The sequence below is a fragment of the Vulpes lagopus genome, chromosome 24, assembly GCF_018345385.1.
Source record: "Vulpes lagopus strain Blue_001 chromosome 24, ASM1834538v1, whole genome shotgun sequence".
In the NCBI taxonomy this organism is placed as follows: Eukaryota; Metazoa; Chordata; class Mammalia; order Carnivora; family Canidae; genus Vulpes; species Vulpes lagopus.
Window position 1 is genome coordinate 50605414 of NC_054847.1, and position 26441 is coordinate 50631854.

Consider the following 26441-nt stretch of genomic DNA (forward strand, 5'->3'; position numbering starts at 1 on the left):
TTTTCATATGGAAGGGAGGATCCACATGATCGGTATATTTTATAAGTTTAACAGTAAAAGTGTATTTGCTAAGTCACAAGAGACAGAGCTAGACACATTATAAATACCACATCTTCACAAAAAAACCTGTGAGAGTACTCTGACCCTTGCTTTAAAATTTAACATTAATTTAATTTTAATTAATTAAATCCAATTAATACATGAGTAGCACTTCTTTTTTTTAGAAGTATCAGTGAAAAATATAAATATTCCTCCTAAACTTACAACCTTTTTTATCACATCCACTTCACCCCCAATAAATAGCACAGTTACATTTTTGTGCATTTGTGCAGAGTTTCATGTACATGCAAGCAAAGACATACTTTTTTTTACAAACATGTTAGTATACTACACATATTACTGTCACCCCTTTTTTCATCTAGCACTATGCTTTAGATATTTTGACAGTAGTAGTGATAAAAATACTACTATTTAATGAATAATAATTATACAGATAGTATTTTAAGATTTACATATATTAATTCATTTAATGTTCGAACAGCCCTCTGAAAAAAGTACTGACATAATAAACCTACTTTATAGATGAGAACGCATCATGTGTTGTGAGTTCCAAATATTTTTCCTAGTTTTTAGTTTTGTTTTTGTTTTGTTTTTGTTTTTCTTAAAGGTTGATTTCAAGCAGATTCATTTTTTTCCTTTGGTCACCTTTTGGCTTGGATCATAGCTTGAAACTCCTTCCTCCTTCTGAGTTTATATAGGAATTCTTCTGTTTTCTTCTACTACTTTTTTTTTTTCACTTGCTTTAGAGAAACTCATGTCCAACAGGCTTTATTGGAGAATCCAGCTTCCCTCACAGACTGGGGATGACACTCCCATCACGTTTTTAGCTCTCCTGCCAGTTGAGTCTATTTCCAGTCTTGCTATGCTATTGCTTTTGTCTATTTGTCCATTTTGCTGGCAGTTTCTTACCACAGATCCAAGTCTTGACTCATCAGAGCTGATAGAAACTTCAGCCTTTTCGTAGCTGCTAACAGAAAAGTAGAATGCCTGCATTGTTAAATGACAATAAAGATTAAACTGTTAATGGAATAAAAGTGTTAATTGGTTTTACTCGCTCTGCAGAAAGGCTGCGCTTTGAAGAATTTCATTACTTTCTATAATTAAACATTAAATTTTAAATACTGAATAGATACACCACAGGGTTTTCAGGAAAGTACTCCTGCTCTTCTCCATTGCTGAGAGTTTAAAACTTTTGTGCGCACAGGGGACAAATATTTGGTCATGAAACATATCTATAATATTGCAAAACTTACATAGAGAACAAAGCCATACAACCATGAACGTGGACGACATTGCCAGAGGTGCACAGATTCGTCTGTGGTCAAATTGTTTCGAAAGACCCACAAAGGGACACCTGGGTGGCTCAGTGGTTGAGCATCTGTCTTCAGCTCAGGTTGTGATCCCAGGGTCCTGGGATCGAGTCCTGAATTGGGCTTCCTGCAGGGAGCCTGCTTCTCCCTCTGCCTATGTCTCTGCCTCTCTCTGTGTGTCTCTCATGCATAAAAAAATAAAATCTTTAAAAGAAAGAAAGAAAGAAAAGAAAGAAAGAAAGAAAGAAAGAAAGAAAGAAAGAAAGAAAGAAAGAAAGAAAGAAGAAAGAAAGAAAGAAAGAAAGAAAGAAAGAAAGAAAGAAGAAAGAAAGAAAGAAAGAAAGAAAGAAAGAAAGAAAGAAAGAAAGAAAGACCCACAGATAAGCATTTTGAAGTTCATTTTTTAAAAGTAAAGTGTTTGCAGAACTTTTGGTGAATTTCTTTTGTTTGCCATTTGGAAGAAGACTGGAATTTTGAAATCACCCCTTTGTAAAGAGTTAAGTTTGAGACTTCAAGGCAGGAGAAGGAGGGCGACCACTAATAGCTTGCAGGATGCAAGCACAGCCTCAAGTGAAGTCGCCTCCAGGTCACCCTGTTTCAGAAGCTGTTTCTCCCCTTTGAGAAGTGGGAGAAGCCTGCATAGCAGAACCCCTCATTGGGAGTTCTGTTTCCTGTGACACGGACATTCACAGGAACCCTGGTTGGTCCTTACTTGTTAGAACACAGTGGAGATGAGACTGGGAGTCATTACTTCAAATGACTGTGGAAGTGAGTGGCAAGGTGGGAGAGACAAGGAAAGAATAAGTGGAATTTGAAGAAGAGCCATTGAGGGAAAATACTAGAATTTTCTTAGACTCCTACTGAATCAGACCCTACTGGCCACCAAACACATGCTGGCTGCCTTGAGTGGAGGAATCCCCTACACCACCTTCAGATTGGGTGCCCTTCTAAAAAGACATGGGACTCAGAAAAGGCAATGCTACTCATAGGTCTGGTTACTATAGTGCAAGTGCAGAGTAAGGCCAGCAAAGGGAAGAAGGCCAGGAGGGTCAAGGCTCAGGCTTCCAGGACTCACCCCATCCCCTGCTCCCAGGTCAGTCACATGGGATGTGCTTGTTCCCCCCCCACGATGATGTGTGAAAGAGCAGAAGCCTCGTTAACCAGGGAAGCTATAGCAAGCCTCCGCATCAAAATTTTTACTACGGATCAGTCATATCGGCAGGCAGAGGCCATGGGATCAACGTGAGTCACTCAGACCCCAGTCTCCCCTGGAGCAAAACAGGCATTATATAAGAATAAACTCGGGGTGCTTGGGTGGCTCAAGGTGAGTTTTTGCCTTAACTGCTCAGGTGACTCAGGTCATGAACTTGGGGTGCTCTCTGCTAAGCAGGGAGTCTGCTTCTCCCTCTCCCTCGGCCTCCCCACCTCTCATGACTCTCTCGCTTTAAGAAAAAAAAAGATAAATTCATCTGGCCACATGGGTACAGCATGGCTCAAGGCCTCAGGTACACAAAAATTCACTCTTAACAGGCTGAGCATTCCAAAGGATTGGAGGTTACAGTCCAGTAACCAGCCAAGGTACCTCCCCAACCACCACCACCAAATACAGGCCTTTCTCTGGAAGGTGCAGGGGTCAGGCAACCCCGGTCTGCTGAATTCATCCCTTCCTGACCACTGTCACTTGATTTAATTAAAAGGCAAATGAAAACAATCCTGTGGCCAAGCTTTGTTGCTCTCATTCTATCGATCAGGGACTGAACTGGGAAGATAATGTGTTCAGGTCACTCCCCCGTTACCTCTTGTTGGCCCAACCCCCCTCCCTGCCAGCACTTCTGCAGTCACATGTATCATTCTCAGCACAGGGCTTATCCCCCCTGTACTCAGAGAAAAGGAGTCGTGTGTATGTTTCCATCCTTTCCATCCTCAGGCTCGGGGCAATGCCTGGTTGACAGGACCTCCTTGATAAATCTGTGATAAATGAACATGACAGACCGTGACTTGATGGCTGAAATCTCTGCCCTTTGTCTTTTGGATCGCATACTGTTATAATGACCCCTTGATCACAGTGTCAAAAACAAAAAACGAAAAACAAAACCATCCTGGAAATTAGTGTATCAGTTCTACTTGGAATTTTATCAGTTCTACCCTCATTTGTACCTTAAAGCTAACGGTACCTTAGAGATGATATTCTTTAACATCCAATTTTTGATAAGAAAAAGTATTAATTTTGTGAAAATACCTTAAGTATAAAGAGAGCTAACAGCAGTAAATAAATTTCAATCGAATTCAGTTTAGAGTCATGACAGACCCCATATTTTCGACTTTTCTTCAAATAAATGCAACTGAGGAATGTGCATGTTAGCAGCAAGGGGGTTAGGGTACTCAAATGTAGGTAGCACATGTATCTTAGCTCTTCCCAAGTTAAGGAAAGGATTCTTTTAGGGTTTGATTGTTGGTTTTTTTGGTTTTGTTTGTTTGGTTTTTTTTTTTCCCCCTTTTGGTCATGGTACATCCTCTCTGCCCTTCGGTCTCATATGTCACTGTCTGAAGCTGCACAGACACAGCTTCTGATTGGTCCTCATTTGGGTCCCAGGTGTCATCTCTGGCTCCCTTTCATGAAATGGTGACATGTAGAAAGAGTTCTGTAGGCCAGTGCTTCTCCAACTCTAATGTGCACAGGAGTCACCTGGAATATTGTTAACTGTGGGTTCCAATCCAGTAGTCTGGACAGGCTCCCAGTGATGCCAGTGCTGCTGGTCTGTGGACCACACATTGAGTAGCTGGGCGATGACCATCAAAATGACTTCCTCTCTTCCCCCATCTTCGCTAATACTGGCTTACTCCCACAAAAACTATTCAGACATATAAGAAAAAAAGAAATTTCTGTATCTGTTTCTTATGAGTCCCAAGAGACCATGTTTTAAACAAAAAGCAGAGAGACCCAAATGACTGATTCCAATACAGCAGACAAAAGTCGTCAAGTATGAACTAATCTTACTGAAGAAGTTTGACATTCTTTTAGGATTTAGATGCATTGAAGTTTTAGATACATTGAAGAAAGAACACCCTTTGCCTAAAATGTCTTCACTTTTTAAAGCTAGCATGTTTGCATTCCTAGTTTGCTGATCAAAGGCTGAAGTTTACAGGAGGCTGCCTTTCAGAGGCTGGAGAAAACCTTCTGTAAGCTTTCAGACCCTCTCAGGGCAGTTCATCCCCAGAAGGTGGGCAAGTGTTAGACCTTTGCATCTCAGCGACTAAGGAGTGACAGCTGGTGTCTTCATTATCTCATTTCCGAGGGCTAATAAGCAGTGCTTTTCAGATGACAGTGAACAATACTCACCCTGGAACAAGCCCCACTCACTACTTGTCAATCCCTGCCCTGCTCTGGCTGTTGGACTTCTTTACTCTTCTGAATCAACAAAGAAAGCTCATTTGTTTCACTTTGTGAAAACGCTTCATTTTCCCCCCAGACTTTCCATTTCACGCTGTGTGAATTTTATTAAGATCTTTTTCACAGAAGCTAAGTGCTGGCTCTATGGGGCCCTACGGGATGGCATTCGCAGCCTCTGTGATGTCTGAAGCCTCTTGAGACATTTCTTTTCTCCTGAAAACTCCTTAGAGAATCCTAGAGAAGAATCCAAAATCCTTTTGGTGCCAGAAGACATAGTTTGGCCTCATGAGCATCTTGTGCAATTTTTTTATGTTATAATCTGAAAACCGAAGACACAGCCATCCAGCTAATATCCAGTATCTGAGTGGTTAACATCATAATGATATTGAGTGGGTCTCTCTGACGGCCTCCAATTATTTTTAAAAGCTGGCTTCAGGTATTAATTAGAGATATTTTTCATCTTAGAATTAGTCTTTGCTAATAAAATCTACCTATAATCCTCTTGCCTTAACAAGGTGTCAGTGGTTTTATTCCAATAAAGATATGTTTTAAAAAGGTAATTATAACTAAATAATTGAAAAAGAATTTCTATTCTGATTTTTCCTCTTGAATGTACATAATAAGAACTTTTAATGTTATTATATGCTCTCAGAAATGACATAGTAATCACTGTGGAATAGCCCATAAGATAAAAATACTAAAATTAAGTCACTCATTTCTCTGCGGTGGATATTTAGATTAGTCTTTCAACTATCATAAGGATCTTATGAGATGAGTGTTATTATTGTTCCTACATTAGAGATGTGAAAAGGAGGCGTAGGCAAGTTATTTAACTTGTCAAAGTTCACACTGCTGGTAAGTGGCAAAGCCAAAATTCAAAGCAAGTATCCTCACACCCAAATAGGGTCTTTATGGTGCAGCATTTCCTACGATGCACAAGATCTGCTTAAGGATATCTCGGTTTAAATAACAGCATCAGCTGTAGCCTGTGTCTGCAAATCCATAAACTAAAAAGTGTGTGGTCTCCTTGGTTCTTACCGCAGTGAGTATAAAATTCTCAGATTCTGCAGATTCTTCTTAAATTCTTTAAATTTCAAGAGCTATCAAATCATAGGAAGTAGAGTTACAATAACAAATGTGAGAATCCTTAAGGAAAACAAATGTTTGTTTTTATTAGTAAGAAACGTGTAAAAGATGCACGACAGTGACTGAACCCGCTTGTGTCTGCTTCTGTACACTGTTGTGCACACTTCCCAAACTCTAAATAGACATGGGTTTCTACCCTTTGTTCCATCTCATGTACCATTTAGACATGTGCTTGTTGATTGGTTGGCTTGCTCAAGGGTGAATCTGCTTCACTAACTCCCATGAAAGTCAAGGAGGAGGGTGACAACAGGGCGAGGGCATCTTTTGCGTGGAGAACTGTTACGCACTTGAACACATGAAGACCCATCTCTTTCCCTATCTCTATTCTCACAGAATGTGTGACACAGGAGAAGGACTATTCACTTTTCAAACAAGGGAAGGAGAAATGATCTATCAGAAGGTCCATTCTGCGACACTGGCCATAGCTGAGCAACATGAAAGATTAATGCTAGAAATGGAGCAGAAGGCCCGGGTAAGGCTCCTCCCTCGGTAACCTAACAGCTTGGAAATGAATGTCGCTGAGGTCTGATGCACACCATGTATATGTGGCCCCATTCACGTCAGCACCCTCATGTCCACCTGACCCGACCCACCTTCCAGCCCCGAGAACTTGCCCCAGTTACTGAATCCCATGCCTCTCATGTCCTCTTCAGCAAATGCCAAAAGAAGTTCCTTGTGGCCGCTGGTAGGGCACCATGTGCTCCATGTATCTCCTCATGACCTGTTGGCACAGTTTCCCAATGAGGGGTGGGGTGCATAGAGAATGAAATACAAAGCAGTGCTCTCTGCATATCACCGCATATGGTTGGATCATCAGAGATTCAACTGTGGACCCGAAATAACCAGGAAAATTAAACTACTACTGGAAAGGTTTCCACTTTATTTTTGTCTTTATATTTGTCCTAGATTCTCTGAGAATTCTAGCTCTTTCTGTATGTGTTTCAGAGCCAATAATAACATATTTGCAGAAGGAGCATATACTGTTTACCAACAGAATGATTTGTTTGTTATCCTGTTCTGGAACTCTACTACAGTTTTGAGGTCAAGCTAAGAAATAATTCAGTAAAGAATCTGAAATAGTCAATTTTTACAAGTAGCTGAGAAAAAATTATAAGCTCTACTACTAACTTCTTTGAAAAGCAAATAATGGAATGATTATTGGCCATAATCTTAAGAGGTGACCATCCTTCAAGATTTATAGAGATGTGTTAGATTTCATATTATGAAGGGACAGGTGGAGTTTTGGGAAATAAGTGGGCAACTCACTGGATGACACAATTCTGTTCTAGTTTAAAGACTACAGAGTTCTATACGTAGTATTATATTTGTTTTCATTTTTAAAATTATCCATTACACAATATTTTGACACAAAATTATCTTTTAAGAAAACAAAAAGTAATTTAACAAATGATCATATGTTATTCTTAACATATTTCTAGTTTTGTGAATACTACATATACATTTTCATCTACTTGGGAAGTGCTTTAAAGAGCTTTCCTAATGCCTAAGTGTGACAAGTGAAAGCCAGGCTTTATATGGGATGTTTGGCCTTTCATAGGGATGAATGAGTGGCTTTAGGATTATTAATATGATTGTGTGGTTAATTGAAGAAGCATTAATAAGACGTTGGCATAACAGTCTTTTAGAAAGATTTTGGTTAAATATCACCCATTGTAACAATTATCTAATTAATATGAAATGTTTCCAGGGGCTTAAATCAGTGAGAAAATATAACTTCAAATGATTTCAGAATCTCCTGATGTCTGCAACCAAAATTAACAGTCGTGATGTCACTTGCTATTAGTTAACTACACTTAACAGTTGTAGCTTTACTTGTAGTTGTTCTGAACAGACAAAATGCTCAGCAATACAGTCATTGAATTGTATTGTCTTGAAGTCAATTCCAAGAGCTCTTTGACAAAACCATATTGTCTACTATAAAGGAGAGCACTTAGGGTGTGTCCTGGGTTCACATCCCAATTCCACCACTTACTGGCTGTATCATCTTGGGCATCTTGGGTTATTACCTTCTAAATGTCTCATTTTCCTTTATCTGTAAAATGAGGATATAATTGTCCTACTTATTTGGTTGTTATGAGGTATTTGTGCATTAAAATCTGTAAAGTACTGTGAACAGACCTGGCACATGGCAAGTACCATGAAAAGGTTCATTATTATGATAGCGATCCATCTGTAGGAGTGATTTTGAATAATTATAGGACCTACAATGTTTGTGAAGACACTAAATTGTTATTCCCAACTGTAGTGAAATAATATCTTTCAATCCCTTTCAAGTATGTCTAACAATCTTGTGCCAAAAAATTTGCAAAACAAAATTTAATTCACATTTGCTATTGATGCTGCCTTGTGTGGTAAACATGATAATGTACTGTGAGGCTGAGAAGCCTGTCCCCAGAGCAGAGCCAAACAATTGCTGTTAGGGGTTAGAGACCAGCAGTCCATTGACTAAGATCTCAGGCAGTCTACAGCTGGGGGGAGATAGTGGGTGCCCCATGGATCTGAGTGCTCAGAGACGGAAAAGTGGGGCAGGTGTTTAGATAGCAGGCTCACCAAAGAAACCAAATGTTTCTAAAAAATTACAAAATCAGAGGCTCCATCAGTTTGGTGAATACATGCAAATGGAGCATTTGGTTTAATTTCAAACACAATTACACAACTATGCTTTTCTCTGAAGGTTAATACTAATAAGATTATTTCATATCTAGCGCATTCTTCAGAGTAAGCCAAGCTGATGTTTTTCAGAGGGCATGCTACCACAACTTGACAACTGCCCAGATTCCTCAAATTCTGGAACCTTCAGTAAAGATCCCCCAGGTCTCTCAGACATGATTTTTACTTTTTCTTTTAAGAAACTGCCTCTGCATGCACAAATCTCTTTGAAAGATAAAGTTCCAACAACTATGAAAACAGTACTTAGGCACTATCTAACTCTTTATTTGCTTATTTAAATAAAATGAAGGCCTGTGCTATAAACTAGGCAAAAGTATAACCTGGGAGTCAGAAAGCTACCCCCAGACCTCAGACATAAAAATGATGCATTTTATTTATTATGTATATCCTACAAAATAAGAAGATGACACTGCTCATCTTCCCCTAGCTTTCCAGTTTTAAAAAATGGGCCATGTGAGATTATTATTGAGCACATAGAAAATATGTACATGTTTTTATTATATTTACATTTATAACATTACAAGATCAAATCAGTAACAAACTATATAAGCAATACATGCCCCAAACATTGTTGTTCAGGCTCCTGAAGCATTTACTTTCATCTTTTTAAAGAGAAATGATTTAACAGTATCACTTTCTTGCAGATAAACAAATCTGAATGAGAAATAATATCTCAACAACCATTTCTGAACTGCAACAGAGAATTCAGTATAATCTTTGAACATCGCATGTGTGATTAAAACCTTGATTTGCCCTTTTAATTACCTTCCTTCTTAGGGGGAGGAGGGCACAAGAATAAGCATACTTTGATATATCTCCATCATCTAAGTTAGGCAATATTTCTCTTCTTGTTTGAAGAGTTTGATGTCTAGAAAAAGTTCACCACATTTTGGATAAAATAGTACATTTGCACTGTAAAGTACTGGATAACAAGAATCATTAAATCGGTAAGACTATTAAAAAATATTTTATTTCCCTCACTAAGAAAGATAACAAAATAGTTAATTACTATTAACCCACTCAAGAAGTTTTGAAGTAGAGCTTAGCCATTGATTAACCATTCACAGGCTTGTAAACTGCTTACTCTACTGAGTGTGCTGCCTGGTGGTGTATAGAATACAAGAAAAGAGCAAGAAAGTTCTTTTTCTCAAGTGACTAAGAAGTTTGTGGGATCTAGTAATTCATCTTTGCTTTTACTCCTTGAAATATCAAACATTCTCCATGCCTTAATCAGATTGGTAAGATGATGCCATCACAAAATTTGGGTGAGCATTACTGAAAACACCACTTGGGCTCGTTCTATGGTTATGACAACAGACCCTGACTGATTTCTTAAATCACCAGCTTATTGGAAGTTCCTTAAACCTCCATAAAGAATCTTATTTCAGAAGACAGTTTTGGCTTTGGGGGAGTGTGGGAGATTTCAGCCACCGTGTTAAATTTTGAACTAGAACTATTTCTAAGAGATTCACTAAGATTCCAGTCATTGAAGAGATGATTAAAGCTGGATATGTAAGCAAGTGGCCCCTCTAGAATTTGTTTCCAGAGCATTCTTGTTCTTAGAACCATTGGAGTTCTTTTAATGCTATTACTAAAAGCATTTATAGGTCCTCTGGCACACATCTGCAACATTATCAAGGATATTTTTCTTGTCTTTGTGATCGAAGCCATTCATCAGAAACCACATCACAAATGTCCCTTGTGCTTCTGCCTGGTGAGGCTGGAATTATCGGAGATAACAAGGCCTCACATGCCCTGAAATAATTTGATTTTCATGGATCTGTTACACACTCACAAATATGAAAAGGAGTCCTTTTCTAAATTTGGTTTTTAGGTTTGTAAGCTTTACATATGTAATAAAATGTCCTCAGGTAAGAAGCAACTGAGAAGACACAAATTAATTTTTTAATGAATTTTCCTGATATTTTATTAAAAATAAGCAAGTGAAAGAAAAGGGGCATGGTCATTAGTAACTTTGAACCTTATTATAACATTGCAAGTAATTTAAAAGCTCGTATGCATATGGAGAGCCTCCCATAATAAGAATTACAGTGTATCTTTTTAAAAACAGGATTTGGTATACTCCTATTTCCAGTAATTTTTTGCCACCTGGTCACCAGAAGAATTCTGTGTAGTTTAAGGACAAATAGCATCAGTGTTATTAAAATACCAGCAAGATGGCTCTAACACCCTGAACACCACCAGCAGGGCTGCCCACATGCACTGCTGTCCAAGGCCATCAATTCTATGGTTAGGTCTGGTGGATGGAAAAAAAAGAATAACAGAGTTTCATGTAAAACTTCTTGCTTAGAAAATAAGAGTGTTTTCATTCTCTATTACCTGTCATTTTACATGCTCTTGTTACTAGCAGTATATGGAATAAAAGCAAGTTAACCTCAGACACTTAACTAAAAAACCACACTGTTCCAAGAATAATAAACCTTTTGAACAATAGGAGTTTAAAAAACAAATTCTCTTATTTCCTTTTATAATGTCAGATGAAAAGAAATTTCTGAAGAAGCAGCATTGTCTTACACTACCCATAAGAACAAGCTCAAAGGGGTGGTTTTAGCGTCTTTGATGGAAACTGTGTGATGGTGTCATCTTACAATGATGAAAATGTCTCAAGGAAAGGCAAAGTGAGAAGAGTACAGAAGACAGAAAGAATGAAGCTGGCTTTGTGGAAAACAAATTCAAATAGCGATGAGAAATTAAGGGAATTTACCCTCCTGGAGTTATGGTTTATTGCAGAACTTACCCAAGTAAACCCTTGAAACGATTTTTGTGTGTGGGTGTGTCTAAATAGTTCCATGAATAGGGAAATATTATTACATCCCATCGATTCTTTTTTTTCACATTTTAATATCTCTCAAGTCGAATATGAGTTACAGTTTAATCGATAGCTGTATTCTTTTGTAGTGCTACATAAAACAGTGTTTTGTCTTTCAACTGATGGCATCTTAAAAAATACCACAATACTTCTTTTAGGAAGTATTGTAAAGACACTCAATTGTTAGTCCCAAGTATAGCCAAATAATATCATTCAATTCATGTCATGTACATTTATCTTTTGAGACCATGAGTACCATGGGCTTATTTATAATTTGGTGAAGAAATGAGATAGCCTTCCAGAATGGGCTCTCTCCTAGGCAGTTTGGCTCCCTTTGTAGTGCAGTCACTCTTCGTACCCACATTTTACAGGAGTCTCTATCTGCTACAAAAAAAAAAAAATTATAACTAGTTTTCCTACACTGAAAATCTGAAAAATATGGACTCATAATACCATGATGAATAGTACACAGAAAAATTTTAACACTTTTTGCAATTTCTTTTCTAGGTATATACATATAGAACCTTAAGAAATTCTAAGAAAGGTTTATATGTGTGATTTGTGATTGCAAGTGATGTGTAATATCTAATATATAGGAATATCTGCTAATAAATTCATTCTTCAAAGTTCTATTCATGATTCTGTTGCTCAATATTATCAATTATTAATCATAAGACAAGAACCTTCATTACTACTGACAATGGTCGGTTGGTTCCCTGCTGGGAAATGCCATTTGCATATTTGTGAAATTTTCTTTTACTGATTGGTAGACACTGATTGTAATGAGCCAACACAAGCCCAATTAGAACAAATTATTATAGTTGATAACTAAAGTGGACCTGTGATCCTAATTAATCCATTTACTTACTGGTCCAGAACAATAAAAAGAAATGTAGTCTCTAAACAAACATACAGACATGAAGAAAAAATACTGATTTCTGCATAAATGCACAAATGAGATGGAAATGGGGAGAGGTCAATGTGCAATTTTTGTAGCAAGTGGTACTGTAACACAATATAATAGTGCAAATTTTATTTATATCATATTCTTTTTTCTCAAAATTTGTTGTATATCCTCTGGATGTCACTTAAGAAAATGCATTTTAGGGGTGCCTAAGTTAAGCATCTGCCTTCGGCTCAGGTCATGATCCCAAGGTCCTAGGATTGAGCCCTGCGCCGGGCTCCCTGCTCAGCAGGGAGTCTGGTTCTCTCCCTTTGCCAGCTTGTGCTCTTTCTCTCTCTCTCTCATTCACTCACTCTCTCAAATAGATAAAATCTTTTTTTAAAAAAAGAAAATGCATTTAATATATTTTTTATATTTAATCAACTTGATTAGAGTTGATAATGTATAAGAAAAATGCCTGACATAGGGATCCCTGGGTGGCGCAGCGGTTTGGCGCCTGCCTTTGGCCCAGGGCGCGATCTTGGAGACCCGGAATCGAATCCCACGTCGGGCTCCCGGTGCATGGAGCCTGCTTCTCCCTCCGCCTGTGTCTCTGCCTCTCTCTCTGTGACTATCATAAATAAATACAAAAAAAAATTTAAAAAAAAAATGCCTGACATAAAAGAGTACAATTTTCTGTGAAAAAATACAATTTTGTTCTTTTATTTGTATTACTAGAATCAAAGAATAATGAGTAAACTCTCTACAAATGATTTTCTCTCTTTTTTTAATATGATGGTCTTATTTATTCGTGGGCATACAATCTGCTCATGGCATTTATGAGAATGATTTCCTTAAAGAAAAACAATAAGTTTCAAAGGTCAATCAAGATAATTCAGCATACAAACATATAATTATGGCATTTACACATACAACCCAAAGAATCAGGCTATCTTCTCTTTGGAACAATGCTGTAAAATCAAAGAAAAATGTAGGCCAGCAGTGGGCAAACCCACTATAAAATTGTGAGAATCACATAGGGAATTAATTAAGCTTACTTTCAAAAAACATGAGCAAAATAAGAATTGTCAATTTCTGGAATGTATTCAGTGAATGCATATGTATTAGTTGAAGCACTGCACCATAGTGGCTAAACCAGGTAGACTCTAGAAAAAGAAAGAACCGTATGACCTTGTGCAAGGCACTTACCTCTGCTATGCCTTAGTTACCTTTTATTAAAGGCGGAAAAGAAAGAGCAATAGTAATATCTGCTCAGTGTCAGAGTACCAGCCAGTCTTTGGTAAAAGCCCAGTTATTAGCTAAGTCATAAAATGAGTGGCCAAAGAATAAAATTTAGCTTTGTTTTTAAGTGGATTAAATTTTATAGCCACTGTTAAAAGTTCATCCCAGCTCTCATGATGTGCAGATATTGGAAATTAATTATATAAACTTTAATACAGCCCCTAGGTATTTACACATTTCAAACTCAAAAGACAATGAACATTTTATTTACAATATCTGTGAAACTGAATGTTTCAGTATGTATTCATCATGTTTCCTATATTCAGAGAGTAGCTCTGTGAATGCATCTGCTTACAAACAATAGATAGATGATTGATAGAGGAGGAAAGAATATACATATTCTTAAAGGCATTACAGATTACAGGTAAGAATGGCATTCGAAATATTTATGCATATGTTTGTAATAATTTCTGATGTTATTCTACAGCTCAGCTTTTTTTACCCTCCATGAAACTATTGTGGCCAATACATGCTTGAAAACATATAAGAATAACCTCCATTTTGGTTCAAGTATAAAGAGAATAATACTCTGCGAAGTCCAATTCTAAATGACATCCAACAACTTCCATTAAATGATTCTATAAATGATGCTGTGTTTGTACCAACTCACCAAGGTGTCTTCTAATTCCTTTTCATTTATCTTGAATAAAATGGAAGATTAAGTGTGAGTTGTCCCCTATTGAAAATTAAGTCAAGTCTGTGAAAACCCAATTGCCTGTAAACCTTCAACTTCAGAGGACTGTTTGAATAAATCCAAACAGTGCCGAGCTTGGCTGCCTGAAGGTCTCTGGAGTTTCTATTTCTATATAGTTTTCAAGTTTCATGAGCTTTTTTCCAAGAACAAATAAACTCAATGTTCTCAATGGGGACTGCATTTGTATTCACCATTTCCTTATTAAGCAACATGACTTTTTTTTTTTTACCTCTAACGTACATGTCACATGTTACCTTAGCATGTACCCTGACCACTTGTATTTTTCAGTGCTTCTCTATGGCATATTCCCCATCTCCCCCGTTCCTCTTATTTCAGACGCAATAGCAAACATGTTGACATATCCACTCACATATCCTAACTCTTTGTTGTACCAAAAAAGCTGAGACTGTCCTTTCCTGGCTTATGTTATTTGTGTGTCTAAACACACACACACACACACACACACACACACACACACACACCCTGCTACGAGCATTGCTCACTAGTCTCCCACCTGTGTCCTACCTGTCCCACCTGCCCATACTGACAATCTATCCCTCATATTCATATTTATTGGATTTTATATACTTCTATTTTTTTAAGATTTTATTTATTCATGAGAGACACACAGAGAGGCAGAGACACAGGCAGAGGGAGAAGCAGGCTCCCTGCAGGAAAACTGATGTGGGACTTGATCCCAGTACCCTGGGATCATGCCCTGAGCTGAAGGCAGATGCTCAACCACTGAGCCATCCAGGCGCCCCTGGGTTTTGTACTTCTATTAAGCTCTTAGACTTAGATCTAATAATGTGACCGCCTTCATTGCCATTTCTTCCATAGCTCGGTTTGGACACATTTCCAGGTCTTGACCACATGTATGCATAGATACCTCTGGTGTGAGCCGCCTGTCCCATGTGGCAACAGTAAGCCAGCAGTTTCTACCGAGCATTTCAGATGGGACAAACATAGTGCTCTTCACTGTAAAAGCATCATCTTATGAAATATTTATAACAACACTTAAGGTGGATTATATTAATTCCAATTCAGAGATAAGGAAAAAATGATTCTTAAAAAAAAAAGTAAGGACATTGCCTGAGGTCAAATGACAAAGCAATGATAGAGTTGGTGTTTGCTAACAGTTGTGCTGATGCCTAGCCATGCATGTGTGACAACTCCAGGGCTGGGCCACCCCTACTGTGTGTTCTCCTCTCAACAGAGGGGAGAATCATGTGCGTTCCTGCCTTGGCCCAAAGGAACTGACCCAGTTGGTACAATTCTCCTCTTATCTGCTCCCTGAAGAAGAGAGGTCCAGTAGTTTATTTTACAGTTAGCTGTGATGAGGAGGAAATGACAAGGTAGGGACCAAGAGCAGGCTGCCCCAAAATGTGCCACTTTGGCATATTGGTTATTTTGAATTAAAGCAATTTAAAAAACACCATGTGCAAGAAGGACACTCAGTCCCCTCTCTGTCCCTCTGAAAGCAGGAAATAAATCTCCCCCATGAAAGCCACTCTCTCTGTTCCAGGAGAAAGTGAGACATTCTTATCACCAGAGACAAGGAATTCAGAGCTGAGAAGGCTGTGTTGGCACTTCTTGTTACGTTTTACTAATTTATTACCATAGCCCAAATTCTATTTTGAGATCCTTATTAACTGAAACTCCCAAAGTTCAGTTTTCTTTGTCATGGCAGTTCCCCATAGATTTATTGTCTATTTGTCTAAAAGTACAAAAACATCCTGCCTTCATCATTTCCTTGGGCCTCAATTTCATTACTGGACCTCCATACACACATAATAAAACTTTGGGGATTTTTCCCTGTGAATCTGTCCTGGGTAAATGTAATTCTTAGTCCTGCTAGAAGACCTTGAAAGGTAGGGATAGAATTTTTCCTTGTCTTAAACATCATAGTCTTTAGTGCCTCCGAGACATCACTCACAATGTCACTGTGAACAAATTATATTATCCCTCTGGGTCTCATTTTCCTTGTCTGTAAAGTTCAGATGGCATAATTATTGATAATTTATATGGATATCGAATGGAACAACATATGAAACCAGTTTGCACATTGCCAGGCACGTAAGAATGGCTCATAAAATGCTAATATATCAATGCTAACTTCTTCCTCTCCCAATAACTCTCCCAGTTATTGAGATTTGTGTCTTTAGTGCTAATAGGACTTTAAATTGTCTAATCAATGATTGGGGAGATACAGAGGAAAAGTAAAATTAATTGGTTAGCAGGGATTTTTTTTAATATACAGATGAATTTATACAGAGGAACACAAATTAGCATTAGTGTTTATCACAGGTGGAAGCAGAGTCTCAAAACAGCAAAGGAAAATTGCAAAAGGTAATAAGGTAACCTGGATAATTATCTTGGTAAAAGCAGGAAAAGGCTCTCATCCAAAAGTCCAAAGAGCAGTGAACTCAGAAATCAAGAGAACTGATTTATATTAGTGGTTCTACAGTTGGCATTTTATCTTGAGCAAATCCCTGAATTTGGGGGGTTGTGATTTTCCATCCATACAATGAGAAGTGCTGGGCTCTCTAAGAAGAGTTCAAATCTCAAATTACATGACCCATGCACACAGTAAGCTTGGGCTTCCTCCAGCCATGGCGGCCTCAGTAACTCAGGACAGTGGAGGGAAAGAGAATCACCCTTAGAGGTCATGAGAGACATGGCCAAAACAGACATAATGTCATGTCTACATTGCATGATTCCTCAAAGCAGTCATCAGTCACCACAGATTTAGGAGGGAGCCCAGACACCCTGTGTCTGAATGCAGCTATCTTCAGTGCTCCACAAAAGTAATGCATATTTGGCACTACCAGTGACACAACTTTATTGAAAGGCACAAAGCAGAATGGCTTGATGAGCATGTCCGTGAGCATACTCAATACCTGGTTTTGAACAATGACTGAGGAATGGATTCTGTGATGTGTAGAGGAAGATTTAAACATCTGAGGTGTGGGTGGACAAGATTTGTACCATGGACAGAGGTGGGGAGATTTTAGACATGTTTTCAAATATAGACACTTCATTTTTCCGAATTAAGTATTGAAGTAGAATAAAAGGGAACTAAAGACACAAAGGAAGACATAGAAGGTTAATGGGATCCTGTAATCTGAAATCCTTGAAGACCAAGACATATGGACACGAGGCCAAGAAACAATAGAGGGCAATTCAGGTGAATTTTTTTAGGGCAGAAATTTCCAACTTATTTATTTCCAGAAAAAAAATATGTCTACGTGTTTCCATGATGCTTAAGACCGACCATTTGGGAAGAAATGTGTTTCCCAGAATTAAAAAAAAAAAATAGAAGGAAAAGTAATTTGGGGAAGAAGAATTAACCACCAAAGACTCACTGTATGCTAATAAATAGCAATGTATTAGGAAAAAATAAAGGGTAGACAGAAGTATGGTTCAAACGAGATTTGATTTATGGTTAATTAATATTTATTAATAGGCATTGCTCATGCTAACTAAAGACGTTGTGCATTGAACTCAGCTTATGCCTCACCTGAGAAATTGACTTTCAAGGTGAAAGCCCTCTTGTCCCAGTGATAATTTTGTAAAATGAGCCTTACCCCTGTCCCTCACAGTCGTGGATAAATAGTGTGTACCAGACACTTTTAGCAGACAGAGCCCCACCCACAGAGATTCTCCCAACTGTTAGGTCTGGGCTAAAACCAGAAGTGTGTATGGTTAACAAACACCCCAAGGATTCTGGAAAGCACTGCCCTATTATAACCTAGAAAGTCGGCTTCTCCCCCAGGCCTCCTACCTACCAACCATGGGATGTAGGTATGGTTAATACATCTATTTTCACAACAAGAAGGAAAAATTTGAAATATATCTAATTTTGAAAAAAATATAAAAATTAGTTTACAATGTTTGCTACTTGGTGGAATCTTCTGAAAAAATACCTTCAACAGGACCAGACTTTTAAATTCACTGAGTAGGGCACTTTTGTGGCAAGACATAGCAGATCTGGAAATGTCTCCCTGCTAATAATGTGAAAGCAAATAAATATGTTCCCACCCTTTGGCTTCATCGTTCCATTAAAATGTAAAAACATCTTAGCTTCCTATGGCTCCAGCGGGCCTGTTCCAACATATCAGGTGCTTACCTGACAGCATCTTCCATGAAGGGTGTTAACACAACGCAGAGTATGGCAAGTGTGGGAGGCGGGACAGTGCAGGGGGAAAGGGCACATCACAGGGAGCAGACGGGTCTCTAAGGTTAGACTTGACAGACATGATCCTCATGGCTCCCACTTCTGCCAAGAGTCAGGGATTAAAAGAGGAGGAAATGTGAGCTTTCATTGATTAGAGGATTGCCCATGGCCTGTCAGAAAGTGAACATTTGCTCAGATTGCATCAGAGAAATGTGTGCTTAGACCAAGTAAAACTCCTTCCGGATGTTTTTAAAAACCTGGTGTGAATCAATAAAAATACATTTCTCTCTCGAAAATGCAGTGTGAGGTATTGTTCTCCTTGAACTAATCATATGCTTGAGCACCTGAGCGACATTGTGTGATCTCTGCAGCTAACCTTAAAATTAATGTTTCAAGTAAGAACATCTGGCACACTTTCATCACAGAGCTTCTCAGGGAAAACACGTGTTTAATAGCTAAAAGATCCTTTTGCAGGAGCCAGGAGAAGGTCCACTCAAGAAAAGATCCATTGGGTGAGGGTGGGAGGAGATGTCCAGAAAAATTGTAAGACACTGAAATGGGTGAAAGGGATTAATGGGATCCAGTGTTGGGGGCCATTTGGGAGTATTTGTTTCTGAAAGGGCTTGCATCTCCAATCTGAGTTATTTTATAATTCAATAAATTGCAGAAAGCTGATAGTAATGCAAATAATTCTTGTGCATAGAAATACTAATAAGCTTGTCTGATGGGGTACAACTGGTTATTGTTCTGGCTACTTGCCAGCATTCCTGATTGGCCGTATGCCCTTTGAATTCTCCTTGGCATCAGTTGTACCACCTTTTTGTTCTTTCTAAATTAACGAATGATATTAAATTGTCTACAAGTGTTCATTCCATATGTTTGGAGTCATGATTTTCCTTTTTTTAAAAAAAGTTAACCTTAGCAGATGAGGCGGGCATCTGTAACAGATTCTATCATAGGTTCCCCCACATTCAACCCTCAACTTCTGAAAGAACAAATACCAGTGTAATGTTTTGCATAAAGCCTGACACGTTTCCTTTTTTTCTTTTAGCTTCAGACAAGCTTGACTGAGCCAATGACGTTATCCAAATCGATATCTCTTCCTCGTAGCGCATACTGGCATCACATCACTCGTCAGAACAGTGTTGGAGAAATCTACAGTTTGCAAGGCAAGTAACTTGAAAATAATCAAGCAGCACCTCCATTAGCCTCCTACAGGTGGGCCAGGAGTCATGCAAATTGCTTTGCTTGCTTTTCCTACATTTTCATTTATCAGCTGTCACTGGCCACAGTGGGAGCTCTGAGATTTACAGTGGCTTTTCTAAAGCTCTCATTTCATAGACTCATGGTAGAAATTATTCCGAAAGTCACTGAGGGCTAAGGGCCCTATTTGGCACAGGAACTTGACTAGAACATTATACAAGACATATCATCAGGAGACAAAAGCAGCAGATATTGGGGTAACGTGTTTCATGCCATTTTACAAAGGAGTCTTTCTTAGCATCCTTCTTTTCTTAATAGGATTGACTATCAGTTCAGGAGGCTGATTTCGGGCTGTGTAATAAAATGCTACATAAATGTACTCACAGAAGTCTTAAGGTTTAGCCAAAGCTTTGACACAGAAATAATTCTGGAGGGTGCCAGGCAGAGGACAAGTGTGAATACTTTGCTTCTGTGTTTTTCCTGATAATGAGTGTTTAATTAACTAAAATGGGAATGGTTTACCCGATGAATCAGATTTGTAGATAGCAAGTATTTGATCAAGAACAGCACAAAAACTTAGCTTTAGCATTTTTTTTCCTCCTATTCTCTCCCTATTGTCTTAGAATGAATAATCTTATCCTTCAGATAAAATACTCAGCTGCAAGCGAATATTTGACTAACAGTCGCCCAAGACTGAGGGAAATGGGAATTTAGAAAAATAAAGCTAACAAAGCACAGCTGAAAAAATTCATCCAACACAGATTTTTTTTTTAAGCATAGAAGATTTGAATGTAATAGGCACCCAGTCAGTATCTGTTGAAGGAATGGCCAATATGACCTTTGGCACAGTTAGAATGTTTTCCATTCCATTAGAATGCAGAATGTTTTTCCATTCACACTTTAACTGTTGCTCATATTAACGGCACTAAGTGTTTCAACAACAACAAAATGTTTTGGTGATAAGGAAACTGAAATGATGTATTTTTAAGGCAGTATTTGCTCGCCAGGATTTCAAACCCAGACTGATGGATTTGGTCAGTGGGAATTAGTGATTAAAGATACATTCTGACAGGAAAAGGAGTCGGAACAATTTTAGTCGTTTGGTGATGACACTTGCATTTTATATCTTAAATGAAACCTCTTATGGTAGTTGTTATCTTTTTTGCATTATTTCTTTGCATGAGAAAATCTTTAATAGGATAAGGAGTAGAGGATTGAGGGAACCCTTGACAATTTTGTGGACCAGAAAGAAGAAACCCATATTTTCCTCTTTCCCTTCCCACCATGAATGTCAGCAACCACACACTGAAACTGCCTGAGTCATGATCTTAGGAAATTAATCTTGTTTGTTCCTGTGATTAGATTTCATTAGAAAATATGCTTTTAATGTAAGGCTATTTTTATTTCAACATAAACCTATATATGAAATTATTGTTAAAAACCAAAATTAAACTGAGTAAATTGTACATACCATGTTGGCTTTATTCAATGATTCATGAATGGACAGCATGCCAGCCTGCAGAGAGAAAGGAAGTCTGAGGAGCTATATATAATGAAAGACTTTTATAGGCAAAGGGAGCAGGGATAAGGAAGTTATACTGGCCAAGAATGGATTGGGTGTAGCAGGGTCACTTTCCTTGAGGGGATGTCAATGACAGATTACCTCACTAGTACCGACCAGTTAGTTCCCCCACTGGCTTTTAAGATACTATTTCTAGAAGAGCTAAAACTGTCCTAAGTCTCAGGTAGGCGTTATGAGGCTTAGTCTAAGTGACTCCATATTGAGCCTATTGTCTTGTTTTTAATGATATTGATGTTTAATAAAGTAAAAATAAAACCATGGAACATTTTCATGAGAAAACACAAATGAGCAAATTTCTAAGCAAAAAGAAAGTGGAAAAAATTAGAGAGGGTGACAAAACATGAGAGACTCCTGACTGGGAAATGAACAAAGGGTAGTGAAAAGGGAGGCAGGAGAGGGGATGGGGTGACTGGGTGACAGGCACTGAGGAGGGCAGGGCACTTGACGGGATGAGCACTGGGTGTTATACCATATGTTGGCAAACTGAACTTGAATTAAAAAAATATATATACATATATATATATACAAATATATATATATATATATATATATAAAGAAAGTGAGATGATAATACAAATAAGTTGGAAAAGATTGGAACAAATGTAGTAGTAACTTTGGGTTTTGACAGGAGCTTGGTTATAATTCCAGCAAATGAAGGATTGTTGTTATCATGGTAGTGTGTGGGGAACTTTTCTCTGAAGGGACAGTGGACAATTAGGCTGGTATATAGCATCAGAAATAATTTTGTACGCATCCAACAGAAGAATGCCAGGGCACATTTAAATTCCTCAAAATATTAATGAAGACTTGCAGGAGGGCAGAGTTGACTTACAATTCAATAGAATCAACTGATTAGAACACTCTAGAATCTATCGCACTGATAATAATTTCCAGTAAAGGTGAGGGTTCAAATGCTTTATCAATTATGATGAGCAGTTTGCCTGTCTAGTCTCAAAAACACATTCTCCCTTGGTTGTTTGTTGTTTCTGTGTAACAAAGAAATACGCGTCAACTAAAGTAAGTACTGCAAGTCCAATAAATATGGAAGGCTTTTTATCTAAATTACATTTTACTACACTGTGGCTTTATTTTTGTATCATATGCTTCCTAGAGCAATATGTTTTACCATTTTACATACCCCTCATTTTATGGTTATATCATATATAGAGAGATATAACCATCCAGATGGATAGCTAGATTACAGGTAAGTAGATAATATATAATAGATAAGAGACAGATGTAAACTTGTTAGTGATGCTTCGACAAAGCTGATATATTTTCCTCTCCTTTTGTTGTGTTGAGGCAGTCAAGGTAGCAGAGGATAAGAGTCTTTTGACTATAGTTTGTCTTTTTGTTTTTTGTTTTGTTTTGTTTTTATTGGTGTGTAGTCTACACAGAAATCCGGGCAGGATAAAACTACCAAAACAGGAAATAAAAATAGAAAAAAAAGAAGAAGAAAGAAAGAAAGAAAGAAAGAAAGAAAGAAAGAAAGAAAGAAAGAAAGAAAGAAAGAAAGAAAGAAAGAAAGAAAGAAAATAGGAACCTTAGCACCCCTTCTTCATACACACCTACATTTTTTTTCAATGAACCACATTTTAAAGTGTAGCTGTTTTGCATCCCACTTCCTTAGATGCCTTGAAGGGGCATCACTTCTTCACAAAGAGGAGAATATAGTGTGATTTTTCCCAAGTCAAAGGAAACATTGGGTGATGGTAGGTGTTACATCGTCAAGTAAACTGCAGGTAACACTGAAGAATAGAAATGTATCCTTAGAATTTTTCATCATATTTTCTACATTCTAACTCTGAAGCTGAGATCAATATGAATTACATTCAGCAAGCTTTCATTCATAAGGTAAAGGGGGAAAAACTGTATATCTAAAGCTTGATAGATTGGGATTCATTAATAAACAGCACATGTACTAGAACTGAAAAAAATATTCATGGTGTGAAAACAAATCTATTCTACATTAAGACATACCTATAACTTCGATTGCCTGTCACCCACAAAACTGTACTTGTTCAGTTTTATTGGATTCATTTCTGTCATCCATTCTATAACTCTAGAAGCAAGATACTCTCTAAAAGACGAACGTATCAATACTGACATCCTGCGTTCACTTTAATGGTTGGAAAAGAAGTGCAATATCTCTCCATGCTACTCCCAGAAGGGTGCTCTGAAAGTATAAGTTTTTATGGTTCCTCTGTGGTACCCCAGCTCTCTGGAGTCAAAAGATTGACAAAAAAAAATAATAATAATTGGCTTTAGCAGGTCAGGTACAAGTTAGCTAAGGATTTAGGCAGTTTCTCTGTAAAATCCCTACTCCTGATGGCTTCTTAGCGGTTGCATCACATCACTTCTTGCAGGTGTAAGTAAACACTTTTCCTCTTCCCAATTTTTGCCAGATAATAAGGATGATTAATTTTGTGACTTATGTATTTATGGAAAATGTTTGGTCCACAATATGTTGTAGAGATGCTTTCTGTAGACTTGGGGAAACCATACACTTCAAGGGAAGGAGATATGATTTTGAACTCTTGACTCAAAAGGAAATGCCACTTGTTTAATATTGCTAGAAGTGCAATTTGGGCTCTAAGGCCTTCAGCAGATGTGGTGAGAGCACAAGGAACACTCAAAAAGATTAAAAAGGTGAGACGGAGTGGGGGAGAAAAAGAAAAAGGAAATAGAAAGAAATGAAACCCCATAAGGAGGATAGAGGTCTTCTCCCTTTGAAAGGTCATCCCCTTGACTTGTTGTCACCGTTCCTGTATTTATGTGACAGATTGTGTAGCAGGGTCTTTAAATCGGGATTTGTGAAGATAGCAAAGCATTTATTGAAAATGATGGATCAGTCTAGTAAAAACCACTGAGGGTCCCAGGCTCATTGCAGGTGCTCCCTGAGTCTCTGTTGAATGCAAAAATGAATTTATGAATGCGTTAGAGAAGATATACGGAGGGGACACCGTGTGACCACATCTCCTCCCTGAGGAAATTCCTCACTCCTGCTGCAGAAGGAGTCATCACATGGGGTCCCGCATGCAGCCCATCCTGGGCACCCCCTTCCCCTTCACCCTTTGGCTCGTCTGCCTCTCACTCTGGATCGCTTGGAGTCGCAGACACTTGCTACTGCTGCTAGCACAGGAGGCCTATGAGATGTTGTGGCTCCACCCCCATAACCTGGTGGCCTCATTTCTTCTCTCTCCACCTGCTGCTTTCCCTCTGGACAAATTCTTCCACGAGCTACACTGATGTCAAGGTGGAGGGGACAAGTAGGTGGGCTGTAAATGGTCCCCGAGCGAGGGGGCCTTGGGACCGTGTGCCGTCTTTAAATTCTCCCTGACACGCTTCATCACTTATATTTACACGAAGTTATATGGGATATACTTTGACTCATTTGTAAGCAGCTTGAACAACCTCACCGTTTGGATCAAGGAGATGGGCCGGGATGCCACTTGTAAAAGTGGTAACTTTTGGAGTTGTGCTTTCATTAACACGGATTAATATTCGCCTGCCAGCTCTGAATCGTCTGCGTCCCTCTGCCCTCTCTGCGTCTGTAATTAAGCTGCAGACCCGACTCGGCGCAGCGCTGCACCTGATTACACGGAAGGCCTTTCACGCTCACCGAAAGGGCATCGGTGGCTCCAATTTCTCAGAAGGACAGGATGCAAACAGGCAATTAGAATTAGAGATAACCTTCGGAAAACAGTAAATAGAATTCTGACACCGAGCAGGGAAGTAAATCAGAGGATTCACTGGCTCTTCGCTCAACTCTGACCCTCTGTCCTTCCCTGCCCACTCAGTGGCAAGTTCACACTGCTTGTAAATCATTTCCATCAAGACCTTCTGCTTACATTTTCCTTGTGTGATGTTTTCCGAATTGCAAAGTTAATAAAAGCCTTGTATAGCACATGAGGGAAACAAACAAACAAACAAACAAAAAAGGAAAGAGAAAAGAAAATTGCACCAACGGTAAAAAGGAAGCTGCACAGGTTCCATGTCTGATGTCTACACTGGCAGGTGAGTCGGTCACAGCAAGGGGTAAGAGCCAAATGCCCTGCACGTCCTCTGTGAGGTCCCAGCCCGCTGGCGGCAGTGTGGCAGCAACCCCCAAAACATGAGCCATTCGCCAGGAGCAATGCTTTCTAGTAAACCTTCTTTATGAACAGTTACTACATGTCCTCACCTTGGAAGGGTAAGCCAAAGGCAAAAATGCCTCCCTGGATTTCAGTTTTTAGAGATAAGTGAATTGATTGCTCCTCAAAATAGACATCATAAAAATACTCCGAATGTTCTCACTGTGACATGTTCTTCACACGCCAGGCATCAATAATCACTCCTTCCAGACGTTTTTGCATAACTTTAACATATCAGTGTGTTTGCTTATAAACCCTCTTCTTCCATTTGTTTCTGAGGGAGCAACTTCAAAAGATATTTATCCTCAGGGCTTAGCCAAATTTGGGGTTCCGTCATTGTGAAGAAGCACCGTCGGTAGGTTAAAATATTGGGTTTGGGAGTTAAATAAACCTGAGTTTGAATATCAACTTGCCCACTGCTGAGTTGTGTGACTTTGGGCAATTTCCTTCATCTGTCTAAACCTCATTTTCATCATGTCTACAATGAGGATAATAGTACTGATCATGGCACTTCAATGAGATCACCCACATTAGGTATAGACATTCACCAGTTATTAACCATTGTCAACATATTGAAGTAAATTAAATTTCCAAGAAGTTTCTTTCTCTGACAAAGGGAAGTGTGCATCCTATTCCAGTTTATTCTAGTATTTATTTTAAAATATTACAGTTTCTACTGTACATGAGGACTTTTGTCTCGTTCTTAAGACTTTCTAGAAGTCTAGCCTTAAGCTTCTAGTTTTCACAGTTCCAGAAAAACTAAATCAAACTCTAAACCTAACCTTAAGATTTTAATGCAAGATTTAAAAAAAAAATGTCAGGCTTAAGTCTTCAGTTATTTGTTTTCCTCACATCAGTGAGTTTAAACAAGACATTTGCGTCTCAGACAGATGCACCCCTTCTCTTAGGCCTGATGAGGCCCAGTCCCGGAAGGCCAAGGGAAATTAGAGCCTGTTTTTCAGGCCAAAGAATTGCAAAATCCTGGAAGGACTTTTTTGAGCTCAGTGCAGAGGAGGTGCCCTCACTCCACCCCACTCAC

At 38.5% G+C, this 26441-nt stretch overlaps 1 protein-coding gene across 2 annotated transcripts in view; it reads left to right on the forward strand.

Annotated features, from left to right (window-relative positions):
* DOK6 (docking protein 6) overlaps positions 1-26441 on the forward strand; it is a 398908-nt gene that overhangs the window by 273484 nt on the left and 98983 nt on the right. For both annotated transcript variants that reach the window (XM_041739589.1, XM_041739588.1), the window contains exons 6-7: positions 6241-6379; positions 19536-19653. In XM_041739589.1, coding sequence (XP_041595523.1) covers positions 6241-6379; positions 19536-19653 — 257 coding nt within the window. The remainder of the gene's footprint in view (positions 1-6240; positions 6380-19535; positions 19654-26441) is intronic.